This window comes from Sorex fumeus, unplaced genomic scaffold, assembly GCF_029834395.1.
Source record: "Sorex fumeus unplaced genomic scaffold, SorFum_2.1 ptg000063l, whole genome shotgun sequence".
Lineage (NCBI taxonomy): Eukaryota > Metazoa > Chordata > Mammalia > Eulipotyphla > Soricidae > Sorex > Sorex fumeus.
The window spans coordinates 79,368,678-79,384,960 of record NW_026606120.1 but is presented as its reverse complement, the minus strand read 5'-3'; the positions used below and the strand labels follow the sequence as shown (position 1 = coordinate 79,384,960).

The 16,283-nt window shown below is 49.1% G+C and overlaps 1 protein-coding gene across 1 annotated transcript; it reads right to left on the bottom strand.

Moving 5' to 3' along the window:
* Nucleotides 1–223: 223 nt before the first annotated feature.
* On the bottom strand, nt 224–15,765 carry MYL4 (myosin light chain 4). The gene is made up of 8 exons (XM_056127716.1): nt 15,654–15,765; nt 11,747–11,886; nt 7,886–7,913; nt 3,447–3,596; nt 2,253–2,426; nt 1,639–1,716; nt 1,101–1,145; nt 224–350 (listed from the first exon to the last, which is right to left on the bottom strand). The coding sequence occupies exons 2-7, from the start codon at nt 11,855–11,857 to the stop codon at nt 1,117–1,119; spliced, it is 570 nt and encodes a 189-aa protein (XP_055983691.1). The 5' UTR covers nt 11,858–11,886; nt 15,654–15,765; the 3' UTR covers nt 224–350; nt 1,101–1,116.
* Nucleotides 15,766–16,283: the final 518 nt, after the last annotated feature.

The window sequence follows — 16,283 nt, the reverse complement described above, 5'->3', positions numbered from 1 at the left end:
GAGCCTTCAGGACATTGCACAAAGTGAGCCAGCCAGTCACCAAGGGATAATGACTGTGGTTCTGTTGATGGGGCTATAGAGAACGGTGCAGTTCGTGGAAAACAGAGAGGACACACAGAGAGAGGCAGAGGGGGGTGCCAAGTAGTTTCCTCAGATGGAAAGGCTCAGTTGCACACAGTGAATATGCCTAACTCTATAAATTGAAAAGTCGAACGCTTCAGAATGGTTGAGAAAGAACTCTTACATTATGGCATTGTACCACAAATTTTAAAAAGCAGCAGCAGGAAGAACCATTTGAGGCATCCCTGGTGTCTCCTGGTCATCCTGGCATCCATCTTCCTGCTAATGCCCTGGAGGAGAGAAGGGGATTGAGTACCCTCTGCCCGGCACACATGCCCAGTTCTCTGCTCGCTGCCCCGCATAGGGCCTTACCCAGCTCCCCTGGCCCCCAGATACTGTTTCTTCTCTGGGGATACAGAAGCCCTCGGGGGACAGTGGCTCCTGGGAAAACCCACTTGATTATTAAATTCATTCCATTTTTTAAAGAAAATTGACTCCGAGACTAGTTGGGAGTGGAGAGGTCAGCCCAGTCTTGCCAGAGCTGTTTCTCTAGAGCTAGAGCTCAGGGCCCAGAAAGTCCTTGGGGCTTTGGCTCAGGGACAAGCCCAACCTCATCTGTGTCCTCCTATGCTGCTCTCTCCCTCACCTGGGGAGGGCTAATGCCCAGGCCCGGCCCCTGGACCAATGAGCAGGCAGAAAGGGCCTCCCTCCTCCTCCCACACCCCTCCAGGATGGCACCAGGCCATGGACCCTCTCTCCTATGGAACAGCCTTGTCACCTACAGTATGGACAGGAGACCCCAGGCCCATGGGAGTGGTCCTGTCATATGGGGCCCTGGGAGAAGCTCAGGCAGGAGAGTTGCAAAGGGCCACGGTGGCAGAGTCAGCAGGAAGGGAGCAAAAGAGGCACTGGTGCGCACTTGCAGCCCAGTTTCCAGCCAGGGGGTTGGACAAGACAGCAGGGGTCTAGGGAGGTCAATTGTTGGGGGTCCAGGTGATGTGGGACGCCACAAGAGACCAGGAGGGAGAGGCTGCACTCACCCTGGAGGGATCCGCTTCACCCCGACATGATGTGCTTGACAAAGGCTAAGAACAAAGATGCCAATCAGTGCCGCACCCCACCCCTCTTGGCCTCTTAAACCGCTTCTCCCTGCTCCTTCCCATACTGACCTAAACCTCCCGCTCCGCCTTCTCTGGCCTGCCCTGTGGAACTTTTCCCATTGGGGGCGGGTGTAGTGGTGCCAGGAGCAGAGAAGCTAAGGTGCTGCTCGGGCAGACAGAACTCCAGCATCTCTGCTATCCCCCAATACTTGGAGCAAGGTATCCACCCGTATCACCCCATTCTTCCAGGAGGAAACAGGGCTCAGAGGGAGCAAGCAGCTTGATAGAGGTCACATTGCTAGTGTACCCTGAGCTTCCCCCATGTCCATTTCCCCTCCATTACCCTTGGGTGCTCGCTCCCAGCATAGAGAACACATGCCTTAGGAGTGCCCTGGAGTGCAGGTGGTGCCAGACCCCTTTGGGCCCCAGGCTCCCTCCCATTCTGCCCAATCTATGCTCTTGCCCTGGCACCTGGTACCTTCATAATTGATGCAGCCGTTGGCATCCTCTTGCCCAGCCAGCAGCTGATCCACTTCCGCCTCAGTCATCTTCTCTCCTGAGGTGAGGGCAGTGAACTCTCACTCCAGACAGCAAAGGGAGCACAGGCAAACACAGTACCCTCTGGCCTGCAGGCTCAATCAAGGCTCCCTCATCTGAGAAGCCTTCCAGGCTTCCCCCAGCAGCCTTGCAGGGAGGGCTTCCAGGCCCCTGGGCCTCACCCTCTGCCTCAGTGGGTGAGCAGACCAGGGCTTTGTGACAGGCACAGGGGCCATACAGAGCTCCGTGGGCTAAGTGCATACACAGCAAGTTCAGGAGGCAACAACTGCAGCCCCAAGGCCACAAGGTCCCCTGAGCATGGGCCAAGAGTGAGCCCCAAGCACAGAGCCAGCTGTGCAATAAAATAAAGTCAAGGATATTTTTCTGAATGGGCCTCGGGACCAGGCTCTGCTAAACCTGTTAAGTAAAGCTGATTGAAGGAGGGTATCCTGCCCAGGAGCGTAAAGCCTGGACTAGACTGTGACCCTTGGGAGGCAGAGACCCTCCTCCCCCATTCACCCCAGCACCTCCCGGCCTGCCTCCCGCTTGGCATACCCAGGGTGGCCAGCACATGGCGCAGCTCAGCGCCCATGACTGTGCCATTGCTCTCCTTGTCAAAAACACGCAACCCCTCCACAAAGTCCTCCTCGGTGCCCTGCTCCTTGTTGCGGGAGATGTGCTGCAGGATGGGCAGGAAGGTGTCGAAGTCCAGCATCTTGCTGTTCATCTCTGCAGGAGCACAGAGCACGAGAAATAGAGTCAGGTGAGTAGGGGTGTGAGTGGAGGGTAGGGAAAGCCCCCCTCGAGACCTCCCTTCCCCCCCGCCACACACACACAGATCTGTGGGGCTGGGACCCACCACAACACCAACACTTAGTGGCAGCCACTCATGGCTGGGGCATCTGGTTACTGGTCCAGGGGGACCCTGGCTCTAGGCACTCCTTGAAAGGACAAGGGCAAGAGAGGAAAAGGGTCTCTGAGCTCTGAGTGGCAGGATACAAGGTGCCCAACGGACCATTCAGTCCAGACCTGACAGTCACATTTCAGACTTCCAACAGGTGACAGACAGTCACAGAGGGAAGCTGATGGCACTGAGTTGTGCACAGGGGCCAGAGAGATAGAGCTACAAGACCAGGTTTGATCCCTTGCACCACATGGTCCCCCCAAAATACCAGATGTGGCCCAAACTGGCCCTCTTCACATTTACAAACTGCATTCAGATGTTGTTACTAGACCACACGGCCAGAGCTGACTGAGAATCAACCCTTCTAAATGTGCAGCTCCTCTGTAAAAGCGCCCGGCTCCTAAGACTACATTGTACCATGTCCAAAGCTTTAAGGTGATGGATGTAGACCAATTCTTGATTCCAGACATGTTGGTTCAGAGCTAATGTATGCTTTGCAGATATAAAGGTCTATGTGCATAGTCCCTAAGCACTGTGGGGTGTGACCCCCAAACCAACCAACCAATAGAAAAGCAAACGGTGCTCTTTGCATGCCCAGGTAATGGCCCAGGAGAGGGAAGAACCTGCTTAGGAGTTGGTCCCTAAGAAACCCTCATGAAAGAGAGGCTCCTGGTTTTCTAGGCCTTCCCTGCCCACACCCCCACCAACTCTGGGCTCAGCAGCTGCAGGAAGCAGGGAAGGTGCCAAAACCCAGGAAGCATGAGGGACAGCAAGGAGGCTTTGCTGGGGGCCCTCCCTCAAAGGCCAAGCAGCTCTGGGCATGGGGAACATGCTGGACGCCTGACCTTCGGGCTTGGGTTTGCCCAGCATGCGCAGTACTTCGGCGTTCGTGGGATTCTGGCCCAGAGCCCGCAGCACGTCCCCACATTGCCCGTAGGTGATCTTCATCTCTCCGCTCGGCGTGCGGTCGAACAAGGAGAAGGCTTCTTTGAACTCTGTAGAGAGAAGAGCCGGCTGACAACCCTGGGCCACGGCAAAGTAGGGCTGGGGACTGGTCCACTTGGCGGTTATTACTAAATTTCCTAATTCTGGAGCCATCTGAGAACTGGTGAGACCAGGGCTGATATTCAAGGAGTAGGGCTGAATTAAGGCAATCATGGGTCCTTTGCAAAAAAAAAAAAAACCCACTAATTCTCTTTAATGTGGATCCAACCAATTTATTACTGGGGATAATATGGAGGGAAATGGCACTGGAGTTACTCTAGCCAAAAAGAAATGGTTTGCTAAGCAGATTAATGATATTAATCACAGAGGAATGCTTCAGCCACTTACAAGAAAAGCCGTTTTTCATTCTCCAAATGATATGAAGGACTTCAGAAAAACTAATTTCTTTACAGGTTGCATATGGATTATTTACAAACCATTCCACATATCAAAATGGGTGTCTAGAGAGGTTTACTTGCAGCTCTTTGTTAGGCTTTGTATGAGTTTAAAAGATATCAAACCATATGTCTCTCACATTATTGAATAATTTAGTTCATATTCCATTTGTATTGCTTCATAACTGTATGGCTTGGTAAGTAAATGTTTAACTTCTATAAGTCTCTTTACTACAGTATACTACCTAACTTACATTCAAATTAAATAAAATAATAAATATAAAAATATTAAAGCATTGGTCTTGTCACATACAAGATTAATGCACAAACAGTGCAGTCAGTGTTACTGAGTTTAATTCCAATTCTACCACTGAACTGTAAGCTCAGGTCAAGCTACCTTGCCTCCAGGAAGGAACCTTGGTCTCTTCTATGAAAAGGCACTGGGGGAGGTGGGGGTGGTCAGAGGGACACTGGAAACATTGGTGATAGGAAATATACACTGGTGGAGGGATGGGTTTTGGAACACTGTGTGACTGAAACCCAATCATGAACAGCTTTGTAATGGTTTATCTCATGGTGATTTAATCACTGTCACTGTCACTGTCCTCCCATTGTTCATGGATTTGCTCGAGCAGGCCCAGTAACATCTCCATTGTGACACTTGTTACTGTGTTTGGCATGTTGAATACGTCACGGGTAGCTTGCCAGGCTTTGCCGTGTGGGCAAGATACTCTCAGTAGCTTGCCGGGCTCTCCGAGAGGGGCGGAGGAATCAAACTTGGGTCGGCCATGTTGGCTGCTTGTAAGGCAAACACCCTACCTGCTGTGCTATCACTCCAACCCATTGTGAACTACTTTATGAAAATAAAATGTCTAAAATTCGCAAATAAAAAATAAATAAATAAGTAAATAGAAAGTGTGTGTAGGGTGGGGCTGTGGCAGAGCAATAATACAGTGGGGAGGCCATTTGGCTTGCATGCAGTCAACAAAATTCAATCCCTGGCATTTTATATGGCCCCTGAATCCCACCAGGAATAATCCCTGGGTGCAGAGACAGTAGTAAGCCCTGATAACTGCCAGTCGTGGACCAAAAATAAAAGTAAAATAAATAAAAACTGGAGGGGGGTGGCGTTGGAAATTAAAGCATTTAGGGGCAATCCTAATTCCCTTCCTTTCCCAGTATTCTTCTGTTCTTGGGTTGCCTGAAGCACAGTATGTATATAGGAGCCTTTTCATGAACCAGCTAATCCAGCAGAAACTTTGCGTTTGATGTGACAGTCACTACTTTCTCTTGGCCAAGGCTTGCAGAGAGCAGCAGAGATGAACTCAAGGTCATACCTAAGGCAATGATGTGGCTTTGCACTTGTGGTGGCCATGGCTTCTTTCCTCCAGGGAAAAACCTGATATACCAAAGGTTCCAACACTCCCTGTTACATTATACCCCAAGTTTTGATTTGGCTGATTTAGTGGGGAGTGAGAACCATGCAGACATGTCTATTTCCTGCTAGCTCTTCTTGTGGTGAATGAGGGTGGCAGTAGGTGCAATCTTTGGACAAACGTTCTTTTCTGACTCATGGACTTCGTCAGCCAACCTGAGCACCAGTATTAGTAATTCCCTCCTGGAAATGCCAAAACTCTTTAGACCACAAAGTAGATGAATATAATACAAGGTATAGCCTTATACAAACAATTATGTAATGTATTATGCTACTTGTAGAATTATTTTTATCTTAAAAATTCTTTTCTGTTCCAGGAAGCATCCTATTAATAAGTACTCTATACTAGCTATTGTCCTTCACATTCAAAAAAAAATGTGCCCTGAATTATACAGTGCATGTGCTATTTCCTTTTGGTGTATGTGAAGGTGGGTACCATGACTTCTTGTTTAGATCTTTACTACGCTGCATTCTGTAAAAATAATAATAGTGAAATAGCAATCACAAATCTGCTGAACAAATAATGCTGGCCAAGGATAAGAAGGGGTGTGGAAGGTTGTAACCAAAAGAGCAGCAGAATATAGTCAGGAATTTATAAATCACAAATAACATGGATTCAATTTAAACTTTTCCCCCTTTTTTCATTCAATAAACATTTAGTGAGCACTTACAATGCATAGACAGTGCCTGGGATGCTTAGAAGATACCCAAACACAAAATAGCCAAGATGCAGAAAAAACCCTATGAGAGGAGAGTGAATAAATATGATGTGGTATGTGTACACAAAGTAATACTTTGCAGCTACCATGGAACACTAAATCTTGCCTCTTGCAGTAATCTGGATAGAACTAGAAAGGGGTCAAGTTAAATGAAGTAATTCAAAAGGAAAAGAGACATTTATATGTGCAATACAGAGAAATAATGAAAGGAAACAAACAACAAACAAAAAAAAAACAAGAAAAAATAAACCCTTGAACTCAGTTTGTAGAGTCAAAACTACTAGGGTGGAGGAAAGGGGAGCCCCATAGACTGTAATGGAGGAAGACTAATTTGTGGTGGTGGTGTGGTAACATGAAATTTGAAGATGAATTTAAAATCTTTTAAAAAGACAAAGAAAAGTCACCTCACTTGTGAGGAGAATTTTAAAAAGAATTTTTTTAAAGCAATTAACACAAATTCTGCCTCAGGCACAAATTCTGAGTTTTACAGATTAGTATTTGTTAATTAAATCTGAACTCACACTTTTTGATTTTTCCCTAGTTCATTAGAAGAGGAAAAATCACCTCAGATAAAAGAATGCAAAAATTAGAAGGATGGGGGCTGGAGAGATAGTACAGTAGGTAGAGCACTTGCCTTGCACCTAGCCAATCCAGGTTCAATTCCCAGCACCCTATGTGGTCCCCTGAACTTGCCCAGGAGTGATACCTGAGTACAGAGCCAGGAGTAAGCCCTGAACACTGTGGGGTATAGCCCCAAAACCAAAGCAAAACAAAACAAAAATGATAAGATGGGTGGAACAAAAAAAGGAAAGTAAAAAATAACAACGACCTATAATTTGAGCACTTTTACACTGAACTGATAATTTTTCATTAGTAACCTCATTCTTCTTTTTTTTGGTGGTCCCTGGCATTGAACTCAGAGCCTCACACATGCAAGTCAAGTCTTACCACAGTTGTATCTCCAACCCATCTCATTCGTGTTAACAAAATTTTGTATTATAAATGAAGTTAAATGAAGTAATTCATTTACATATAAGTGTAGATGAGACTTCTGACCAACAGGACAACCAAGGGAATAGGAAGGAGCAGAGAGGAAGAGAAGGAAAAAGAGGAGGAAAAGAAAACAGCCTGCTATATCTGCTAATGTTCCAAATTCCTGGGAAGCCTGGTCCACACATCAAAATTAAACACTGAAGTTTAGGGATGTGACTATGAAAATGCAAAGTCACTGTGTTCTGGATGATAAGAGGTGATGCTCCTAGGCCAGGAAGTCAGCTGCTTGCTAGAGCAATCTGCAAAAGTAAAAATTCCTATCTGAAAAAATATGAAAATCTAGATGGAACCAGAGAAGAAAGTCAAAGTTCAGAAGCTAGAAATCAAAAAATAAATAGACATCATATTGAAGTAGGTAGATAAATGTAGCAGGGCGGGGAATACCTGGCAATGAGTTTCTCAGAAGTAACAAAACCAAGGTGTGATCAAAAGAAGTTACTCAGTCCCTCGACCTAAACCAGGAGCAGCAGTGAGAATTAATGCGGCAGCCCATGCAGTATGCAAGTGATGACACGTAGTGGTGAATGCAAGCAAATAAAAAGGCGATGGCAAATATAGGATCACCACGACTATTACTTAGTACCTCGGTGATGACAACTGTTCCTCCTCTTGCTCCTCCTCCTTCAGGGAAGTGCAGGAAAACAGGGAGTGGGTGCATGTGGTGGGGAGGGGGAGGGTGTGCGGCTGACAGGACTCACCTTCAATCTGGTCGGCGGTGAAGTCTATCTGTGGGGAGGGAACACAGAGGCATGAGGGCTGGTCCTGCTGAAGGCTTCCTGAGAGAAGCAGAAGTGACCTCCACTGGAGTGGGTTCCCCTTCAACAGCCCTTGGGAAGGAGATAAGGGCTACGTGTGAAGCCCCAGGCTCCTGATGAATGGACCACAGATGGGAACCATATACGGTGCCAAGGATTGAACCAGGGTCAGTCACATGTAAGGCAAGAGCCTTCACCTCATGCTCTCTCTTTGGCTCCTGATGCAAACTTTAAATGGAGTGCCTTCAAAAAAATTTTTTTAAGGGGCTGGACTGATAGTAGGGTGGTTAGGCACTTACCTTGCATGCAGCCAACCTGGGTTGGATTCCTGGCATCCCGTATGGTTGCCCAGGCACTACCAGGAATAATTTCTGATTATAGAACCAGGAGAAACCCCTGAGCATTATAGGGTGTGGCCCAAAAACAAAAAAAAATTGAGTGTCTTCAGAGGAGTCTTTCCTCATCCTATTCTCTGGGCCAGCAAGGTCATTAGTGAGGGCCCTCCTGGTGTCCTAACCAGTTTCCAACCCTGCCTAAGTGTTCCCTGACTCCCTGAAGCCTGTGTTCCCTCAGACAGAAAGCTCGTATCATTGTTCAGTGAAATGTTTGGCACAAGGTAGGTATTCAAAAAATATTTGTGGGCAAAAGAATACACTTAGGATCCCCTCCCAATGTGTAATACAGCCGAGGGAAGCTCCGAGAATGAGTGATAAAGAAGAGGCATGAGTCACTATTTTAATTTAGGATCTTCATCATCCTCATTTCCTACCACCCTGGTCCCCCCTACACTGGGGAGGCACCCACAGGGCATTTCCCCTTCATGTTGCTTCATTACTAGTCCCAGTCTGGCTGCTGTGTCATCCCGGGCTGACCTTCGTTATCGGGACCCCTGGTTCCCGAACTGAGCTAGGAGAGCCTAAGAAGGGTTACCCCAGATTGGAAAGGAAACCCACAATAGCCAGAAATGACATATATCCACTTTGCAAAAAGTGGGAAGCCACCACCTTTGAGAAAGTCACCACAATTCCATAAATGGGGCAAAGGGTGATCGGCATGAATTCTCTGAGGAAAAAGTTGCAGCGTGCCTTGCTTTGTGATACTTTGAGCCCCAGGAACGAACACATGAGAGAAATTAGCACAAACATATAACATCAGGAACAGAAGAGATGGTTCAATGGAGCTCACGCTTTGCATGTGGGAGGCCCCAGATTCAATCCCTGGCACTGTGTGTGGTCCCTGACACACGGCCAGAGTGACTTCCCAAGGGTTATATATAACCCTCAGAATATGTTGGGCTTCAGTTTACTTTTGTTTTGTTTTACGTGTGCTCAGGGGCCATGCCTGGCTGTGGGACCATCTGTGATGCCAGGATTTGAACCAGGGTCGCAGATACAGCTGCATGCCAGGAAAACAGCCTAACTATCCTTACTAAGTGCCTTTGTACTAACCTCCCAGCCCACTTTTGCTCTATTTAATGGTCGTCCAAAGGGATGCCTGATTTTGTTTCCACTTTCATGAAACTGCAACAATTCCATATCGGAAACTCCAGGTGGATGTGCAAGAAGATTGCAACTGGGAGTGTGAAATCAGGGGAGATGGGGGATGAAAGGGAAGGCTTTCTCTTGACCTGAAACAGCTGCTCCTATCTCTCTAGTGGAGGACTTTAACCAGGACAGATCCTAACTCGAGGTGGGGGAGTTGGGCTTTCTAAGCCACGTTCTTCCTTCAGCTATATCTAAGGTCTTACATGATGTCCAGAGAGCTCTGTACACCCCCTGCCCCTGGAGGGAGCCACAGATAGACCCAGGGCCCCCCTGGTTCTGCTGCTGATTGTGTGGATGTGGGTGCTGGGACAAAGCCTGAAGGGCCAAGGAGGACAAAGCGACTAGAGCACTGACATTAGCTTCCCAGCCTACTTGTCAGAGATCTTGGTCCTATACTCTTATTTTGATCTAATTCCTCCCCGCTCCAGCCCAACTCTAGAGTTGATATCCCCAGAGACCCACCACTCCCAACCTGTTATTAATAACTCTCCAAACCAGTAGCCATTGACCTCTTAGAATCTGATGCCAAGCCTTAGAACCGCCTGCGCTCCAGAGACCTCCGAGCTCTCCCTTCCTTGCCCCTTCCCTTTCCAGTTCCATTCCTTTAGATGCTGAACCAGATGGTTGGGAGGCCTGAATGGCTGAGTCAGCATCCAGGGCCTAGAGCAGCTCTGAGAAGAGGAACCTTCCTCTGACATGGGGCAGAGAGGGAATAGGGGTGACAGCAGAGTGAACCATGCTTAGCTCACTTGCAGGTTAGGGGTGATGATCTCAGCAGGAACAGCCCAGTCCTCTGCATACTCCAGATAGCAGCCCAGGCTGAGGCCACAGGAGGGGCCCATCTGGGTTCAGGAAGAAAAGAATGGGGGCTCTGGGGATAGTTTGGTGACTTAGAACACCGTCCCTTGGTGGTGTAAGGCCATGAGTCCCTGGTGCCACCACACACGCAGAGTATGATCTTGGTGAGGCAGCTGCTTAAACTTGGCAGCTCTGCTGTCTACGTGCCCACCATGGTCAAGAAGTACGGGTCCTGGTGAGCGCCCGCATGAACACAACAGTGACCCCCAGCAAGCATGTCAACCAGAATGTGCGCAAGTGCCAGAGTTAAATAGTGTGACCCCTGGCCTGGAGGAGATTGTGCAAGGGCTATGTGCATACTTTGCATATGGAGGCCTAGGTTTGATTCTCAGCACTACTGGGATTGACCCCTGAACACAGAACTGGAAGTAGACCCCCAACTGCCACAGGGTAAGCACACAAAACAAAAATCAAAAATCCCTAAGTGCAATCCCTAAGGGTCAGTGATGTAGCTCTGCGGTAGAGTTTGATCGCTGCCCCCCCACCAATACACACACAAACACACACACACACACACACACACACACACACACACACACACACACAGGGAACACAGCCCTAGCACCACAGCTCAGGGAGCACCATGCTTGTGGAACACTGCAGCCCAGCATGTAAAAAATGCCGTCTGATGTGCAACTGCAGCAAGCAGCACAGCTGAAATGCACGCATATCACAGCCAGACACGTAAGTCACCCCTGGCCCTCACAGCCACGAGGGTGACAAAAATGGAATAGGGAAATAAAATTTTTTCAGCTTTTTCTAGAGAAGGGGTTCACACCTGGTGATGCTTAGGGGTTACTCTTGACTCTGCACTCAGGAATTACTCCTGGTGGACCATATGGGATGGACCATATGGGATGCCGGGAATCAAACCCCAGCAAATGCCCTACCCACAATGCCTACTACCTACTCCAGCCCAGAAATGAATTTCAAAGGGAAGAGAAAGAACAGGTTTACCTCACCTTGCCTACCTACAGCTGCCCTCCAGGGCCCCCCACAGCCAGGGCTTCTATGAGAGCCCTTCGCAGCTGCGCAGGGCAGCCCCATGGCCCTTCCCTGCTTTGCTCCTCATGCCAGTTCCACAGGCAGCTGTCTTGGTCTCTTCTCCAGAAAGCCACTGATCTCTGAGGAATGGTTAGCTCTAGCTGGGAAGGGGGCCCCTGCCTTAGGAAAGGCTGGATGCCAAATCTGTCACTGGGCATAGTTAGGGGGACAGAGTAGGACTTCCTCAGAGGGAAAAGGTCAATACCCTGCCTCAGTGGCCCTGACGCCTGCTCCACCACCCTGTGGGACTGTGAGCTGCAGCCCGGCTCTTCCTCTGGGAAGTAAGTCGCTTGGCTTCAGGGCCTTCTGGATTCTGAATGAGCACCCTCCCCACTCCCTGGGGCTGAGGCTCACTTACCTTCACACTTTTGGGATCAAAGGCAGGTTCCTTGGGTGGCTCAGGAGCAGGGGCCGGAGCTGGAGCCGCCTTGGCCGCTTCCTTCTTAGGCTCTGGCTTCTTGGGCGCCATGCTGCGTATGGTTGGGGTGGAGGGGAGACCTAGGAGGTAACCCACAGAGTCAGCTCGTGAGAGAGGAGACAGGAGGCTAGGTCACCTCCTTTCCTTTTATCCTGGACAGGAGTCCCCCTCCCCCCAGGGAGAAAGGGTGAGAGCAAGAGTGACTGTTGAGGACTATAAAAGGAAAAAAAAACACCAACAGGGTACAGATGACAACTATGTATTGTCACCAGGTTTGGGGCTACCAGCCTGCCTCCCCCCACACCTCACACCCCTCTCAGCCTCCACCTCCGAGACAGGCTGGCTCCTTCCTGACGATTGGTGGAAATCCAGAGGGGCCAGGAAAACAGACCCTCTCCAAACTGTCAGCGTGCAGCCAAAGAGATGAGCTTTGAGCAGTTGATAACCCTCACACAATGCGCAGGGGAGGAGGAGGCTTTTTTTAGCCCCTCCTGAGCAGAGGCAGCCCACTGCACATTCCATCTCCGCCAAGATCCTCTACACTCAGAGCCACTGTGGGGCCATGCTCTGCCCTGAGGCTCAACTCTCTGGCCTGGAACTCGAAAGCAACAGATGGTCTGGCCAACCTACACTGTCCCAATCCACAGGGCAAGACCCTCATCCTCCAGAGTGGGCATCCCAGGAAATCCACAGACCCTAAATCCCAGAACCAACACCCTCACCTACTCCGCACTTCACAGAGAAACAGAGGTATGAGTGAAAGTTGGTGGGAGTAGGGGTCAGAAATTCTGAGCTGATTTTACTGCTCCTCCAAAATTCTGTGCTCTGTGGACTCGTGTGTGTGTGTGTGTGTGTGTGTGTGTGTGTGTGTGTGTGTGTGCTCACAGTGCTTATTGTGCACAAGATGCTAGTAAGAGTTGCTCATAGGGAAGGATGGTACAGAATAAGGTGTTTGCCTTGCACATGGCTGGTTCATCTGATCCCATGAACTGCATATGATCCCCCCATGTACCACCAGAGATGGCCCTTGAGCACAGAGTAAGCCCTAACCAGAGCTGAGTGCAACCAGAGGAAAGAACTCTCTCACCCAGAGAAAGAATTACTCATATAAGCTATTGTCTGATTTGGGAATCACATCTGGAGGTGGTCAGGGGTCACTTCTGGCAGTGATCTTGGAATGCTGCATTGGTGGGAATAAAACCTTGATCTCCCACATGCAAAACACATTCCCACACTCTTTGAACTATATTTCTGGATCCCCATAGAGACTTTTTAATTACATCCTTACCCCAATCCTATAGGGTAAGTGTGATTATTACCCCCATTTTATACCTAGGGAACTTGAGACGAGTCGTTTAGTACCAATGTCACTTAGCTAATTAAATGTGAGCTGCAGTTAGAACTCTAGCTGTCTGATTTGAAAGCTTATGTATGAATAATTAAGATTATTACACCATTTATGGGAATGGAGACATAAAAGCTTATGTGTTCATCAGAAAGGTCAGGAATGATACACACTAAGCTACAAACAAGAGATAACCCTGGAGATCAAGGTGGTGAGCAGGGGAGGATGACAGCAATTGGCAGGGCTGGTATTTTTCTCACTTCCTCTGTTCATGGAAAATTTTTAAATAGGCGTGTACTGTTTTCGTATAAAAAAACAGTACTGAATGCCAATTAAATGGTCTGAAAAACAACATAAATAACATATCCATTGCACAGAATTACTTTGAGATGAATCTTGAGATTCCTGAACTCTGTAGTTCGAAGGACAAACAGGAATATATTAGAAATGGCTGAGTCCCTGCCCTTCCAGTCCTGTTTCCTCAGCTCTGGAGTACAAGTGCCTGACAGCATGGGCTTTGTCTCCTGATCTCATGCCAGGCTCAGTCAGAGTCCACAGGGCACTGGGAGGTGATCGAGTCCCACCTCATTACACTCAAGGAGCCTAGGGCCCTGGGAAACATTTGAGCGGAATCTGGTTAGCTACAGGCTGAGCTGAGCCCACTGGCTCTGGCTGCCTGTGTGCAGGTCCTTAAGACAGTCTATCCCCTGCTCTAGTCTGTCTCCTCTCTCCCTGCTGGTGGGCAGAGAAGTCTTGAAAGGAAACCCACACAGGAAAGGAGAACAGGTCTGGCCTGAGGGGCCACAGAGCACTCAGCCTGTTTGGTCCTGGGCAGGGCTGGCAGTTCCTTCAATCTTTCCCGGTTCCTCTTCTCTCTTCTGTCTCACTTCCTCTCTTCCCCGGGTGCCTGCTCAAACCTTTCTCTGTTCCCTTGCAGTTCCCTCCTATCTCAGTCCTTGGAAGCCTGGAGGTTCAGGTTGGGGGTGACAAGAGGAAAGAGGAAGCCCAGCCTCTCCCTGCTCTCAGCTCCCACCCTCACCTTCTTCCTGTAGTAGGTAGCCTTGTGGGATTTGCTCAGATACCCAAAGACAGCAAAGCTGCAGGCCAGTCTGGAAGACCCAGGCAACTATCCTGACCTGCCAGCCACTTCCCCTCTTGGTGCCTCTGCACACTTATCTCTAAAGATAAGACAAGAGCTTTCAAAGCATGTGCAGAGACACCTGGGGCTCCCCTGACTTGCCGCTGGCCGGTGTAAGAGAAATGGGCAGCCCAGACCCTTCAGTCAGCACCACTCCCATGTGTCTGATATGCTGAGCACCCCGTGATCATCTTCCAAGAAAGATCCTCCACGGCTCAAAGGTTTAAAATAACCACTGGATGTGATGTGCTGATATGTCCCCACCCAGTTGAAATGCAGCTATTTTGGTCTTTTGAGAAAGAAGGAGAACCTTCAAAAAACAGAGTGGAGAGTTCCTGCCGTCGGCTTTCATTTTTCTTTCTCTCTTTGCTCTTTTTCTTGGTTAATTCTGGAGAGAAGCAGCTATCCTGGCTGTTTGGGAAGAGCTAAGGAGTCAGGAAGCTGGGAGAGCTGTGTGGGACTGAGGGACATCCACAAACACCAGAGAGTGTGGGGCTCAGAGAGCCTAGCACAGCGCCCTCGGGACCTTTAACCAGGACCATTTCCCTCTCCAGTTGTCACATCTGTATGGACTGGAGTGTGTTAGGCCTCGTACACCAACTTTAGCTCTTAGGAAAGCCACAGGTACTGAATTTCACACTGGTTTTTCTCAGACAGATGAAGCAGGGGGTATGCTCAGGTTTTCCCAAGAGAAACTCTAGGAAAGGGGACCCCTATGACAGAGGCACAAGAGACAGGGCAGTGGAAAATGTGGAAAGTCAAGTATGGGCTCAGGAGTGAGGGAGACGTGAACTGGAACGGGCGAGGAAGATGGCAGAAGCTGTTTTCCCTGGTTGAAATGTCTGTGGTTCCAAAAGCATGAGTAATCCCCTGGGCCTGGTGGTAGACCTGTCAGCCAGAACTTAGATGAGGAGCCCACTGACCTGAGACCTTAGGCCCTAGGCACCGCAGAAGGGGAGGAGGTGCTCTTCAATCCATTCATTTTTCTTTAAGCTTCCCCACCTTTCAGAAAGTGTCTGGCACTTCAGGACTAGCAGAGGGCTGTGAATGTGTCTCAATGATAGACCACACCTGCCTTGCATGTGTGTCTTTGATTCTGCCATGGGGGTGTTGGGGGGGGGGGCATCAGGGGGATCACAGCAATGAGTAGCAGAGAGCTGTGGTTTCCTAGACAGCATGTGCTTGTCTTTGACTTCTTATCACTGAAACTCATGAGCGCAGTAAGTGAGGTCAGATGTTTCACTTCCTCGTGGTCTACCCTTCATGTCCATAGTCACAGGCTTTGACTTGCAGATCTCGTCCCACCAGAAAAACCTTCAGAGGACCTAGGACAAGGTCTTCCTCGCTAGTCCCTGGGCACCTACCGGAGCAAAGAGAAGAAGAGACTGCAGAGATCCGGACAAAGCAGGTGCTGGAAGCCCAACAACCACCTCTGGGGGCGGCTGTGCAATTCCAGAATTACTCGTGCCCACGCACATGAGCCCCGGAAGAACTTCTAACTCAGGAGCTGGAAAACACAGGACAGAATTTCATACAACTGGTTTATCAAATTCAGAGACCCACACAGGGCAGAGAACTGACCTCTGCCCATATTTGGTGCTGGGCCTAGGCACAAACCCCACTTCCTCTCTTCCCCTCTAATCTTACAGGGTCTGTGTCCTGCCCAAGAGACCCTCGAGTCCCCTGCCTAGACTAGATGTCACTGACAGCAGGCCTAGCTGCAGATGCCTTTGTCCTCATTGCTCTCCTTCCCCGTTTCAGCCTCAGCTACACAGCAAGGGACCACGCCCTGGAGAACAATTCCCTTCATCTGTTCCCACAACAGGCTCTAGGCAGATCCTGCTGTTTCAAGGCTGAGGTTAGAGGAGCCACAGAGGACCCTGACTACCTTAGCTCTGGTCCCAGTTAGGTTCATTCCTGGGCCTACCTAGTTAACTTCGCTATGCCTTAGTTTTCCATTAGCAAAACAGGGCACTAACATAACTTCAGAGGAT